Source organism: Balaenoptera musculus, chromosome 15 (genome assembly GCF_009873245.2).
Source record: "Balaenoptera musculus isolate JJ_BM4_2016_0621 chromosome 15, mBalMus1.pri.v3, whole genome shotgun sequence".
NCBI classification, from domain to species: Eukaryota; Metazoa; Chordata; class Mammalia; order Artiodactyla; family Balaenopteridae; genus Balaenoptera; species Balaenoptera musculus.
Window position 1 is genome coordinate 40,008,373 of NC_045799.1, and position 14,923 is coordinate 40,023,295.

The 14,923-nt window shown below is 42.6% G+C and overlaps 1 protein-coding gene across 6 annotated transcripts in view; it reads right to left on the bottom strand.

Annotated features, from left to right (window-relative positions):
- TASP1 (taspase 1) overlaps positions 1–14,923 on the bottom strand; it is a 316,660-nt gene that overhangs the window by 71,478 nt on the left and 230,259 nt on the right. For 5 of the 6 annotated variants that reach the window (XM_036827380.1, XM_036827375.1, XM_036827378.1 and 2 more), the window contains one exon: positions 4,680–5,756. The exons of the other annotated variant lie outside the window; for it this stretch is intronic. In XM_036827380.1, the coding sequence (XP_036683275.1) occupies positions 5,664–5,756 (93 nt within the window). In that variant the 3' untranslated portion in view covers positions 4,680–5,663. Of the gene's footprint in view, positions 1–4,679; positions 5,757–14,923 lie in introns of those variants that run through there. 6 annotated transcript variants of the gene reach the window in all.

Consider the following 14,923-nt stretch of genomic DNA (forward strand, 5'->3'; position numbering starts at 1 on the left):
GTTTAGATTCTTTTCTTTCCAGCTTCTGAAGCTCTGTTGACAATCAGTGAAACCCCCATGGCAGTTTGAGGTAGAGAAACCCTCGTCCAGTTTTTCTGGCTTTGCCACTGTGGTTTCAGGGCTTCAACGACTCTACCATGTAAAGGAAAAACCACGGTGCTTGCTTTCCCTCCCGCTTTCCACAACTGGTCACGAAGAACCGCCCTGGGCTTGGCTGATGGGCTTCTGAAAGCTGAGTGTGCAGCCTTGGAGGACGGCCCTTGCCAGTTTTCGATGTAATCCTTCCTGTGGCCGTACACTTCAGAGACAGCAGCGTGTGGGAAAAGAAAAACTGCCTGGTCAATTTGGTTAGCCTGTGGGTCTCTGATGATACACATCTGGGCTAATACCTTGTGAATTTTCCGCAAATGAAGTGTTGGGGAAAGGCAATGTATTGCTTAAGAATTCTAACTCTCCCAGAATAAATATTAATGTAAAAGGATTGCTTGTATGTTGCCAACCTCCCGCTCACTCACTCCTACCTGTAGCCCACGACATTCACCCACCCACACCTCCTTCCCACATTTACCAGCTAAAGTTAAATTCACCGTACACACAAAGGCTTATCTTCTGGGTTCAACCTTTTCTTGGGCCAGTTCCTGGGAGGGAGGAGTGGCTTCCATCCCTCATCCCTCTGTAGATCCTCCACCCCGTGACCCACCACTGCAACCCTAAGCAGGGCAAGGAGATGAGGCATCACGGCACAAAGGGATTCACAATGTTGAGCAATTATAGGGTTTATGTCAGAGTAAAGTTGATGGGTTTGACTTAATAAACATTTTGTTTTAAGAAAAATGTTAGGAGGCAATGCTTAAAAATTTAATCATATACCAAAGGGGAAAGGAAGGTGAGGGATAAATTAGGAGTTTGGGATGAACGGATTCACACTACTATATATAAAATAGATTATCAACAAGGACCTACTGTATAGCACAGGGAACTATACTCAATATTTTGTAATAACCTGTAAGGGAACAGAAACTGAAAAAGAATATATGTGTACCTGAATCACTGTGCTGTACACCTGAAACTAACACAACATTGTAAATCAACTATACCTCAATTAAAAAAAAAGAAATGTGAAAAAGAAATTTAACCATAAAATTATGTTAAGGATATCCAGGCTTGAGAGATGGCATCCTGGAAACAGGTGTCATATGAGGTTGTTATAGCCTGGTCAACATGTAGATGTGTTCACAACACAGGGACGCTGACAACACTGCTTTGGTCTCTTCAAGTCATAACGCACCTCTGGCCATGGTTTCTTCCAGTTACCATTAACACAATTCCAGGCCATCTCCCCAAGGCGTCCATCAACCCATGACGACCTGCTGCTGTTCAGCTTCTGTTCATTCCCACCTCCTTAAAAGCTTTCTCCCACCTTCAGGGGTCTGATGACTGTCAGCACTGACTTAGTCATAAACGTCCACCTTCGTGGTACTACCAGCCTTATCACCTGGAGAATGTCCACCGGATGTTACGGATGAAGACAGCTCATGAGGAGCACAGGCAGGAGGAGAGTCCCCGGGGTGGGGGGGTGGCAGCGGGTGCATTAGCAGACCAGTGAGTCTACCCTCTGCAGGGGAGAGTATGAAGGCCCTCCGAGGCTTCATGACCAAAAGCATATGGAACAGAATGAAGCTTAGTTTCAAGTTCCTCAGCAGCAATCCCAAGACAAGGAGTCGAGAGCAAGTAGTCCATCTGGGAGATGATTCCAGGAAACACAGGTTGGGGGTGGGGAAGTGTACAGGGAAGGGAAGAAAGCCAATACAAGGTGTATTTATAAGTCAGTGACCACAGGGGGCAACTGAAGTTTAAAATCTCTCAAAAACAGTGTGAAACACATGCCTCGGAATTACCCCACCCAAGGAGCAAGGGAGCTCCTTGTACATTTATACACCAACTTCTGTTCATCACTTGTTGAGAGCTGCTTCTGGGGGCGCTGGTTCCCTGGACTTCTGGCCCGCTGTGTGCAGGGACAGAGCAGCTTTCCACGGTTCCAGAGAAAGTCCTCGGGCACAGAGGTGCAGATGTGAGCCTGTAAAAGTTGTCTGGGGCTCTGTGAAACAGAAGATCCATGGGCAATGACAGTGATCTGTCCCGGGACACCTGCTGAGTTGGCTAAGACCTTACCTCAGTGCTCATTGCATGGACCTGTGGCCTCAGAGAATGAATGCTGAAAATGTACTGTCAGTACTGTGATCAATTTATAAAAGTTTTAGGATAAAATATATGTATTCATATCCATATATGAATTAGCTAAACCAGCATTGTATGGGGAAGCAGTAAATGAGGTGTATGTGTAACCCTATAGGTTTGGACAGCTTTCCATGACATTATTAAGTGAAAACTGAAGGTTATATAACCCCACTTGGGGGTTCAATACAATCCCATTTTTGTGTTAAAAGCACAGAAAATTTATATATGAGAAGAGTCTTTAAGAATAGAAGCTAAGGGACTTCCCTGGTGGTCCAGTGGTTTAGACTCCACGCTTCCATTGCAGGGGGCATGAGTTTGATCCCTGGTCGGGGAACTAAGATCCCACAAGCCTCCCGGCTTGGCCAAAAAAGAAAAAAAAAAGAATAGACGCTAAAGGTTACAAGCTAAAGTGTTAATAACTGTTGTCTCTAGGGAAGTGGGGTTATGAGTTAAATTTTTTCTTGCTTTTATTTTCTAAGTTTTTGTAATAAGCATGGATTGCTTTTATAACCATGACCAGATTTTTTTAAATTCACAATAATTAAATATAATTTCAAGATATGAGAATAGTTCCAGCACTTTTCTAAATCTTCCTTTCTTCCTTCCCTCACACCCTCCATCTGTTACAACAGAGTAACCTTACTTATTTCAGGTAACTGGTGTGAACATCACTCTCAAACATGGGAGAAGATGAAGAATTCGGCACAAAAGGCTTTTGAGCAACCAAAAGAGATGTCCTCACGTCTATAAACTGAAACTCATCCATTTTGCTCACAGACAAGCATCTCAGACTAGCATCAGGGGCTTGTTTATACGTTCTTCGTACACAGTTCTAACAGACATTGGCATCTGCGTTCAAGTTCACATTTAGAAGAGGCATTTAGACGATAAGAAAGGGCCCGCCACAGGCAGACACACAGGAAGCAGGGAGAGGTGGCAGAGGTGACAAGCGAGGACAGAGCCCAGATAAGGCTGCCACACCTGTCAGTCAGCACAGGGACTCCTTAGGGTAGAGCACACACCCTCCGCCTCCTCACCAAGTGCGGAAGACATCCCTGTTTCCAAACTCAGAGCAGGATCACAGTGACAGCCTTGAGGAATCCAGGCCAGGCTTAACTGTACCCAAGAGAACCAAACATCCAACGCTCAGGCCTTAAAATGAAATAGAATACAGGCCTATAGTTAGGATCATCCACATTAAAAATGGGCACCTTCAAACACAGCTTCAGAGTCTTGGTGATACAGGCCAGACTAGGGAATGAGGTTACATTCTTATCTGTTTCTATCTTTCCTACTTTTGTGTGAAACGAAGTTGATTTTATATCTGTCAATACCTTCTGGTTCCAGTATCTCTTCTTTAACATCTGATCTTATAATTAAGATTTCTTGCCTCCATGACCCTTCGACTTTTTTTTCCTCCTGGTTTCATAATATTCCTTAAATTAAAAAAAAATTAGAAATTGGAGACTAAAGTCCTAACAAACTGTTTTTGGAGGGGCTGTGTTCTTTTATACTGACCATTTTAATCTCTTCATAAAAGGGGTGTTTAACAAGCCCAAACTTTTAAATATGAACAGAATAAAGTCAAAAGGAGATGAAAGAAATGGCATTCCTGGTGAAATAGGTCAGATGATTTTCAGACTCCAAAGTGTCCTGATAGTTTTATGTGATCCAATCCAGTTCCTGAAAAGACCCTGCCAACAGGTAACAGGTCTTTGAAAGCTTTTGAAGCCAAAGGCTCCCCACCAGCCAGCCCATCTCTTACTAAGTTCTCAGCCTCATTAAGAATGAGAAACAGATACCACGGCACCAACCTGTCTACGAGAACACAGCGAGACAAATGTAATTGCCTGTACGAGGAATATAAGTCAGCAACTCCCAAAGCATTCATATTTACACCCACTCCATTTTGGTTGTCTTTCCTTTATAATTTGCCCATACATCCATGTCAAGTGTATAATTTCATCTGGGGCTTTATCAGTTACCGCCCAGAGCCATGATTATATGGTGCAGGGAACTTCCTCCCCCTGAGTGAGTCTATCTTTAGTATCTTCTTAATAGCTACTTCTTACATGTAAAATCAAAAGGAAAGTCTTGGTTTTCTTATGTGGCTCCAGAATCACTAAATATAACATTTAGAAGCAATTTATCAACTGAAACCATTGACTTTTCAGCTGCCACTGAATGCCACTGCATTTCTCAAAGCAAAGTGTTCTTATTCCTTCCCTTGGTTATTTTTTATCAAATTACAATGAAAATTTTAGGGACTTCTGTATTGACCATTCAATCATGTACTAAGTTCATCTTCCGTCTTGCTGGTGTCCAGCCTAATTACACAGAGATGAAACTGAATTTTGAATACTCAGAACCACAGCAAGAGGCATAAAGGTATGATTTCCGGAAGAAGTAACTTTTTACAAACAAAAAACGGCTCTCCAATCTACGATTCAAAAGATAATTTATTAGTCTGAGAAGAGGAGTCACACACTATACCCAGTAATATGTTTCTTTTATTTTTGTGCCTTTATCTTAAAAATATATTTAAACAAGAAACAAAGATAATATTGAATTTTCCCATAAATTTTGCTTTCTTATTTACAGTGTTACATTGTAAATAACATTCCATTATACACAAATTAAGGACTGTGCATTACTGTATGTTCTCTTTACATATTCTTTCATAATATAGTACACACAGCTCGAAGCTATGTAGTATTTAAGCTTAGAAAAGCTTGAGGAAAGAAGTACAAACTTTATCAATAAGACTATTACTTAAAAAGGTTCTGACCTTAATTCTCTGCTAGATTGTTTCACTGAAACCATTCTTTGTTAAAGAAAAATGCCCCATATGAGGGATGAGAACAACAGTTTAAGTTACCATAGGATCCACTTAAACTGGCTAACAAATAAAAACACTTTGTTACTAGCACTGTTATCAAATGGAGCATGACCACTGTCAGTCATTTCAACAAGCAGATTTACTCTGCAGTTCCGACACATTATATCAAAGACAGTTGGTACCTCTTTGTGAAATCAACAATGTTTCCTGCAACTTTAGGTTTTACTTGTAAACAATTAAAGCACACATTTTGGGAAGATGATTTAATCATTCCTGGTCTGAGGTTACACAATAAGGAGGAGTTTCTATTTCATCGAAGGAGAAGCAAGCATACACACTGCGCGTGCGCACGGGCACGCACACACACGCACACGCACGCACACACGCACACACAGAGTCCCGCTCATCTGCCCAAGACGCGCGTGTCACCAAGCGCTAACTACAGCAGCACTAGTGTCGCAAGCGATGCACGAGGCTGCGACAGGAATTATAAAACGAGGGAGATAAAACATCCAACTTCGGTTAAAACCCTGCGAAGCTCGGGTTCTGAAATGCCGCTCAGATGCTCTGTGTTCAGCCTGAAGATTCAGCTCACTGGGCTCTCCAGGCGGCAGACCCCACCTTCAATCGCCACGGACTGTCCGGCTACCGCACCGGGAGGGAGTCTGGAAATGTGAGTCTGCAGAGGAGGAGACGGAAGACTGTTAGAGGTGCCAGCTGTGTCCCCCTGACGTGTGACAAAGGCGGAGAAAACACCAGAGCATCTTGGCTTCTCTTTGCTTCTGAGCATCTACAGGCTGTGCTGGCGGGTAACTCAGGTGCAAATCTGTTCGTCCAAATCTCAGGGGATATTAACTGAGTACCTACTACCTGCCAAACACAGCACTGGTAGCTGGAGATAGAGACCGGGACAGCCCAGGCCCCCAGGAGCACAGAGCTTACAGTTTACTCACACTCAGAACAAGAGTGGTTTTAAGGCCAACTGTATTGAGCATATTCCAGTTACCTGAAAACTACCAGTTGATATACATTTTGTCCTCTAAACATTCAGAGCAACTAAGAATACCCGATTCATGTTTATTCCCTCAATTTACTCCTTAAAGGATTTAAATAGCTTACAAAAATCAGATCACTCAACAACCTCAAGTAAGTGAGGCAATGAAAAAAAAAAAAAGAAAAAGAAGAACTTACAAAAATGAGTTAAAGACAGGCGTGAGTCAACACACAAAATCTAGCCTGAGTTCTGTCCCCGTGCTGGAGGCAGACGGCTGCCCTGTCTCAGAGCTTCCCAGTGGCCAAGACCAGACAGGGGTCCACATGGTATAACGGGATCACACAAACCAACCGCTCAAAGGAGAAAACCGTTCCCGGCACAGAGTCCAAGGAGCCATTCCTCTTGCAGGGCTTCACCCACAGCAGGTACCGTGTATAGTGGATGAGTGAAGACAGCGGTTGTACAACAAGGAGTTTTATAGGGCTGAGCATTACAGCATCACTCAAAGGAGACCAGCAGGAAAAGCTCTTCCACAAGGGGTCAGGACCACGTCAGCCAGGAATTCCTTTTTTTGATGATCTGGCTTAATCCGGGGATAGATAAATGTCGGAGTTTCTAAGAAGAACAGAGAGACTGTATATCCTTCAGGTAATCCTCTCTGATTCTGCTTCTCCACACAAGCTTTTCCTGAGGGCTGAACCCAAGGGAGTTCAAGTCCCAGAGCAAACTTGCTGGATGCAGCTGGTGAGGTGGCCAAGCCTGGGGTGGGTCTGACATCCTCTCACGCAACCAAAAATAAAGCAAGCATATGCTTTAGATGGAGCAACAGGTAAGCTACCTGGTTTTAGTTTGATGGTGGGTACTGTTCTTGGGTCTCACTGCACAAGTCCCATTAGAGGAGCTTACATAAGTCAGCAATTTGGAAAGCTCTGGAGAACAGAAAATGTTCTCTGGGTACTTAGTGTTTCTGTGTGCAAGGCAGGAAGCCACCTGTAACCTCCAGGAGGGAGGCCCGTCAACTTTGGGGTGGAGAGCTGGGCAAGGCAGTCCATGTGTCATCTCCTGGGAGGTGAGTATCACTGAGTTTGGTCACCAGGCTCATGCCTCTGCGCACCCTGTCCCAGAATCTGGCCTTGTTATTGCATCTGAAGGCTGTTTAGTACATCTTATTACATTTTATAAGTACGGATATATTATACCTGAGAAGTCCACAGTAAGACACACTTGTGGATCTTTCATTTCTTGTGATGTCCTATTAACCTAGCGGGAGAAGTTTGAAGAGAACGTGTTGTTTGATTCTGCTACCCAGCAGCCCTTGTCACATCAGGCACAAAACACTCAGATTCACAACTCCCAGGGCTCAGTGTTGATGGGGCCCTTTTATTCTTTCAGGGATTCATTAACATGAGGTCAAAGAATTTTTTCCTCAGGCATCATTCATCGAATAATAATTAAAAAAAGTTCTAAACAAAGACAATCCCTGAGAGAGGAGAAGCCCCTTAGTCTATCTCATCTCTCATCTCACCCTCCTCAGCCATGAAACAGTCACAAGGCTAGGACAGGACAGGGATCAAGAATGTAGAAAACAATATGGTGGTTCCTCAAAAAATTAAACATAGAATTATCATACGATCCAACAATTCCACTTCAGGGTATATACCCAAAACAAGTAAAAGCAGGGACTCATATTTTTGTACACAATGCTCATTGCAGCATTATTCACAATAGCCAAAAAGTAGAAGCAACCCAAATGTCCATCAACAGATAAATAAACAAAACATGGTCTATACATACAGTGGTATATTATTCAGCTTTAAAAAGAAATGACATTCTGACACATGGTACAACATGGATCAACTTTGAAGATACTAAGCTCAATGAAATAAGCCAGACACAAAAGGACAAATATTGCAGGATTCCACTTATATGAGGTACCCAGAAGTCAAATTCACAGGACAGGAAGCAGAATGGCGGTTGCCAGGGGCTGGGGGTAGGTAGAATTATGGAGTCATTACTTAATAGGCACACAGTCTCAGTTTGAGAAGGTGAAAAGTTCTGGAGATGGATGGTGGTGATGGTTGCACAACAATGTGAATGTACTAAATGCCACTGCATAGTACACCCAAAATGGTTAAAATAGTAAATTCTATGTTATGTATATTTTAGCACAATTAAAAAAAAAAAAAAAAGAAGAAAGCAGAAATGACCATTTTCTTCCTGGTCCAGAACTGTATGCTATAAGATGGCATTAAGAGAAGGGGTTAGCTAGGAATGAATCCATGCAGACCCCAATGGAGAAGCATTAACACCAGGTTCTGTTCACACATAGGTTGAAAATTTCCAATCAGGTTACTTAAGATATCTGTCCCTAAAAGTGAAGCTCATAGGAAACTCCATCCTCACGTTTCCCAGAGATTCAGAGAGAATACAATGAGACTTCCTGGTAGGCCTGGTGGTCCAGGCACCAGAGGCAACAGAGAATAAATTAATTGTTAAAAGATCAAAGAGCGACCATATGTCCAAGCAGACAGCCTGCAACTTGACCAGGGGGATGTCAGTCTTAAAGCAACTGATTTTTCTGCTGAGCATGAAAAAGACCCAGGACTAGAAGGAAGAAACTGCTGTCCCACAGACCAGGGGACTTGATAGCAATCCTCTGAGATTTACAAAAACACAGATGGCCAATCCAAACTTACCTCTAACACTCCTATCCCCACCAAGTTTATGACAGAAAAACATCTAAATAAACTGAGCTAAACCACAAAGTGTCAAGGAGAGTTAGGAAGGAAAAGAAAAAAGAACTGGAAAAGATGACAAAGGTCTTGAGATATTTATTAAGGGTACATGGGCAAAATACTTCAAAAATACATTGAGATTTGTATAAATTGAGCGGTTTACATAAGACAGAAATGCTCAACCAGACAAACAAGTTGTTAAGATTAACTTCTCAGGATTACTGCTTCCCTAAATTATCATCTAGTCAAGGGGGATTTTGCAATTACAAAACACACTGGCATGATTTTGGTGTTGAGGGGAATAGAATGGTTAACCGTCCAAATGTATGTCAACACTTCACCAGTTTCATCAATCAACATGGTCTTCTGACTCATCGGAAAATAAGTAACCTTGGCCTGAAAAAGTTTGAGCCAAGATGTATTTGAAGCTTTCTGTGGAAATTTCAATGGAGCATCAAATCATATTATAAACAGTGGGGGCTGTTTAAGAGAATATTTTATATGAGTGTTTATCTCTAAAAGTTCTTTTGGAGAAGTGGGTTTGAATTCCTTGAGCCTAAAAATGTCTGTGGACAGTTCACCACTGTCTACGATGAACTTGTATGCCAGCATTTAAAAGTGCAATAAAGTATTTTATATTGGGTGTGTAAGGACTGTGCAGACTCTAGGGTGTCCTACAAGCATAAGACCTTAACAAGGTGTCTTTAAAACCATTTAAGTAGCAGTGTACTTGTATTGGAATTTGGAACTAATGAGAAATAGCACATGAAGTGATGTGTGCCACTACCAGGCCCGGCAGAAAATATTACAAACCATTCTCCATGCGCTTTCTCTGATGACCTGAGGCCTAGGTGATGTAAGGAGCTTGGGACCCTGAATCATAATTTGGATAAGAGCCCTCTGCCAATCAGAAACCCCAATTTGTATTTTATGTGAATGAGAAACATGCTTCTTATTGTGTTTGAACAACTATACACATATATTCTGGGGTTTGCTTGTTACAGCAGCTGGAGTTATCTTTAACAACGATTCCATCCGGGCCTCTGCACTTACTAGCTATGTAACCTCTGCTGGTTACTTAACTTTTCGGGACCCCACCTCTAAAATAGCTATACAGTAAGTCCCCTACATATGAACCTTCAAGTTGTGAACTTTCAAAGATGCGAACGTCTGTTCACATGTAATCACATAAGTTAGTTCATGCGTCTGGCGTATTTTGTCACATGCGTGCATCCTCTACAAGTGGTTGTGTTTTTGTGTACTTTACTGTACAGTACTGTATAGAGTACTGTAGTACAGTATCTTTATTTCAAGCCCAGGATGTCCAGAAGCAAGCGTAAAAGCAGCGGTGATGTAGCTCGTACTGCTAAGAAGCTCCAAGCGATAACAATGGAAACAAAAGTGAAAATAATTGAGAGTGGAGCGAGGCGAAAAGATGGTAGACGTCGCTCATTCTTATAACATGAATCATTCAACCATCGGCACGATTCTGAAGAATGAGGACAAGATCATGGAACATGTGAAGTCTGCTGTGCCGATGATGTCAACAATAATATCGAAGAAGCGTGGAAAAGTGATGGAGGAGATGGAGAAACTTCTCAGTGTGTGGATGCAGGATCAGCATCAGAGTCGAGTCCCGCTCAGCTTAATGTTGATTCAAGAGAAAGCCAAAAGCCTTTATGAAGACTTGAAGGAGAAACATGGTGAAGAATCAGAGGGCGCATCTTTTAATGCCAACCATGGCTGGTTTCATCGGTTCAAGGCTAGAGCCAACCTTCACAACGTAAAAGTAAGTGGAGAGGCAGCAAGTGCATATAGGGTAGCTGCCCGGTAGCTGCCTGGGAATTTCCTGAAACGCTTTGAGAAATTATTGATGAAGGCATGTATCTACCTGAGCAGGTTTTTAATGTGGATGAGACAGGACTGTACTGCAAGAGGATGCCAGACCGAAGTTACATCAGTAAGGAGGAAAAGTTGATTCCAAGCTATAAAGCAGCAAAGGATAGGCTAACTCTGTTGTTTGATGGCAATGCTTCTGGCGAACCAAAGAGATACACAATGCAGGAAATGGCAAGGGGATTTTGTTTATTTGAGGAGGCACTGTTAGTTTTTGAGGCACAGGACCTGAACGTAGAATGGTACAAGAAGGCTGCAGCAGCCGTTCAGAATGCAATCCAGTGCCTCTGTGTCTTCTATGACGAGAAAAAAAGAGCTACTACCCAGACGTTACTGGATCGTTTTTTCAAGAGGGTAGATAGAATTGAACCCAGAAAGGAACAAGAACCTGTGGCACTAATGTCAGGCGTGAGTGAAATTGCAGCTTGCCCTCCATCTCCTATTGCTGATGATCCTTCAGCTCTACCATCTTCCACCTCCTCTCCCTCCTCCAGTCAGTAACTCTTCTTGCCTGTTCACTCGATGCCAGCCCCTGTATGCCAGCTGTTGTACTGTACTACTGTACTTTTCAATGTACCATACTGTAAGATTAAAAATGTTTTCTTTATTTTTTGTGTTTTTTTATGTTATTTGTGTGAAAAGTATTATAAACCTATTATAGTACAGTACTATCTAGCCGATTGTGTTAGTTGGGTACCTAGGCTAACTTTTTTGGACTTAAGAACAAGGTGGACTTTACGAACTCACTCTCGGAACAGAACTCATTCGTATGTAGGGGACTTACTGTAAGAGCATTTGTCGTCAGGTTGACAGGCTGCATGCAATGAGAGCACGTGTCAACACATCAGATTCTTATGATTCAAACAGACATATAGCCATAGCACAAAACATTATGCAGCACAATATCTATTACACATTATTTGATGTCCCGGAATTGGGTAATTCTATTTGAAATGTTTGATAGTCTTCAAAAATAGAATGAGATATTTTAATGAAAAATTAGCTGCATGCTAAAAGGTAAGGTTGAAGAAAATGGACATTTTTAGGCCAATATTTTTGATGCTGCTGTTTTGCTCTCACTGATACAATAATTAACAATTGCTGAGTATTTACTGACTACTAAGGGCTTTGTATATACCTGCTTGCTGTATCATTAATCTTCGATGGCTCAAAAACAATCAGCTCAGCATGCCTGGGTGCTACAGAGAAAACCAAACTGGTCGAATACTAGCAAATTACCTTCTAAGAACATGTCATGTTGTTGGGAAGACAAGTAAGGCCATATGAGATGACTAGAAAACCATTAACAAAGGCACGTGACCATACACTCAGAGGGTATAACACTCCAATGTGTGTTTTCCAACACTACCAAGCAATTAACTCTGTGGGTACTGATTGGGTGTCCTACAATTTAACTCAGTCCTGACACCGTCTACCAGGAGATAGAGCCCACAGGTCAAGAGCTCAGTCCCACAAGACTGTCTCCCCACCATGCCAGATACCGATCGCAAGTTCAGGCTGTCACCTGCACTTCTGGCCCATGGCTATAAATTAGCTATAAATGAGAGGTTCCCACCACCCCCTCCTCAGGTTTGATTAATTTGCTAGAGCAGCTCACGAAATTCAGGAAAACAGTTTACATTATTGTAAAAGGATATAATTTAGAAACAGCCAGATAGAGAAGAGATGCATAGGCAAGGAAGGTAGGAAGAGGCTTGGAGCTTCCATGCCTTCTCTGAAGGCACCACTCCCCAAATCTCCACACGTTCGCCATCTCAGAAGCCCTCTGAACCTTGTGTTTCGGGGGATTTTTATGGAGGCGTTGTTACATAGGTATGATTGACTACATTACTGGTCATTGGTGACTGAACTCAATCTCTAGTCCCTCTCCCCTCCCCATAGGTCAGGGGGTGGGGCTGAAATTTCCAACCCTCTAGTCACACAGTTGTTTCCCCTGGTAACTAGACCCCAAGCTTAGGTTACCTTGGGGTTTTCCAAAAGTCACCTCATTAAAATAAACCCAGGTGTGCTTGAAAGGGGCTTGCTATGAGTAACAAGATACCCATTTCACCTTTACGGCTCTGAAATGATTTCAGAAACTGAGGACTAGAGAACAAACATTATAACAAAAGATGCTCCTATTGCTATTATCACTTGGGAAATTCCAAGGGTTTGGGGAGCGGTGAGTCAGGAACCCTGGAGGAAGAACAAATATGTACTTCTTATGCTAAATCACAGTATCACAGACACCCAACCACAAATGCCAATGAAGTCAAGAGAGGGCGAGCATGGATGTGGATCAAGGAGGTGGGGCAGGCTCTCCGGAGGCCATGGCACTGGACGGCAAATAGGACTGGAGGGCAGTGTTGGGCCTGAGTAAGGGAGAGCTGACAAGTTTGCTTGGTTTGAGCCACACAGTGTTTCCAACTTCTAAAAATATTAATAGAAAATATTTTAAAATGGGGAAATTGCATACAAGGATCTTGATTTCTAGATACTCTTGAAAAATCTGGCAACCCTTGCATACCCTCACCAGAGTAAAGTCGCAGCTACCTTCTTTAGAAGGGCATTTTCGGCAATAATTTCCCACTGGTGGGGCTGTGTTCTGCCTATGCTGTGTGCTCAGACGGCCCTAACACCTGTGATCATCTTTCAGTGCGGTTACTATTATTGGTCCATTGGGTTCAGATGGTGGCAGCCCGATCCTCCCATCAACCTTTGCCTAATGGTTTTGTAACCACAGAATCAGTCCCAGACTGGGCCTATCCTGTTTCTAACAAGATACTGAGTTGTTTTTCAGAGACAACAGAACAAAACCTCAAGTCATGCAGCAGAAGCATGTAGAGGAGATTTGAACCTCAAACAACCTGGAACCAAAGCTGTTCCCCCCACCCCCTCCAAAGAACCAGGGCCTGACCTGAACCTGAACTCCAGAGCCCTTTCAGAAGTGAAGGGTCTGCTGTCCAGGAAGGTCCGGTGCTGAAGCCCATCTACCACACCTTACCATAAATGGCTAAGCTCCAAAGCTCTCCAATCAAAATCTGCCCCACCGGAAGGGGAAGCTGGGACGAAGTGAGAGAGTAGCATTGACATAACTACCAAATGTAAAATAGATAGCTAGTGGGAAGCAGCCGCATAGCACAGGGAGATCAGCTCGGTGCTTTGTGACCACCTAGAGGGGTGGGATAGGGAGGGTGGGAGGGAGATGCAAGAGGGAGGGGATATGGGGATATATGTATATGTATAGCTAATTCACTTTGTTATACAGCAGAAACTAACACACCATTGTAAAGCAATTATACTCCAGTAAAGATGTGAAAAAATAAATAAAAATTAAAAACCTGCCCCACCAGTGCTCCTGCACACCAACCCTCCTCCCCTAACTCATAAAACTTTGACTGAACCCCAGATGGGGAGACAAATTTAAGCTGTGTTTCCTGTCTCCTTGCCTGTCAACCTTGCAATCAGCTTCTGCAACAGTTTTAGCAGCCACTGATAATCATTGCCTAGACCCCATTATTTCAAGAGTTACCAACGGGTGGTTTCCTAATTCTATCACTGTCAATACATTAATAGCTGGAATTCTTCTATATAGAACCTTCTCAACTTTTTGGTATTCCACAATAAAGTGCATATAAGAAAGGAAGGATAAACACTTGATTCATTTTCTTCCTTTTCAGGGTTCAGAATAATAAACCTCCAAAAGCAGCCAAATGCTTTCCCCTCATCATTTTTTGTGATGTTAAGAAGGCAGTTTTGTTTGAAGGAAGATGGTAAGAGATTACAGAGGGAGCACACTTTGGGGAAAAAATAGGGATGGAAGAAGAAGGTACAGCATCTTCTTCATTCACACCAGCCAAAGGCGAACTCTTCTATGTTTAAAAGACAAAAATAAAAGAATTCTGAGAGCTGCTTTTAAACTGCCACTATGAAAAAAAACTGGCTGGACTGACTTGCTAGCTGTGTTTCGGATGACTAATTTGTAGGCTCACCTGTTTTAAGTCAAATATAGTACCTGCAGGATGAGTAGCTCCTTTTGGGCTGACACAAAATGAGTATTGTTGTCAGTTAAACTAGTTAAGTTTGCTCAAATCAGTTTTACTCTTTAGCAGAAAGTTCTCTTCTCAAAGATAATCGAGGGTTAGCACAGCATATTAGTCTGCTAGGGTTTCCATAACAAAATTATTTTCCCACAGTTCTGGAGGCTGGAAGTCCAAGATC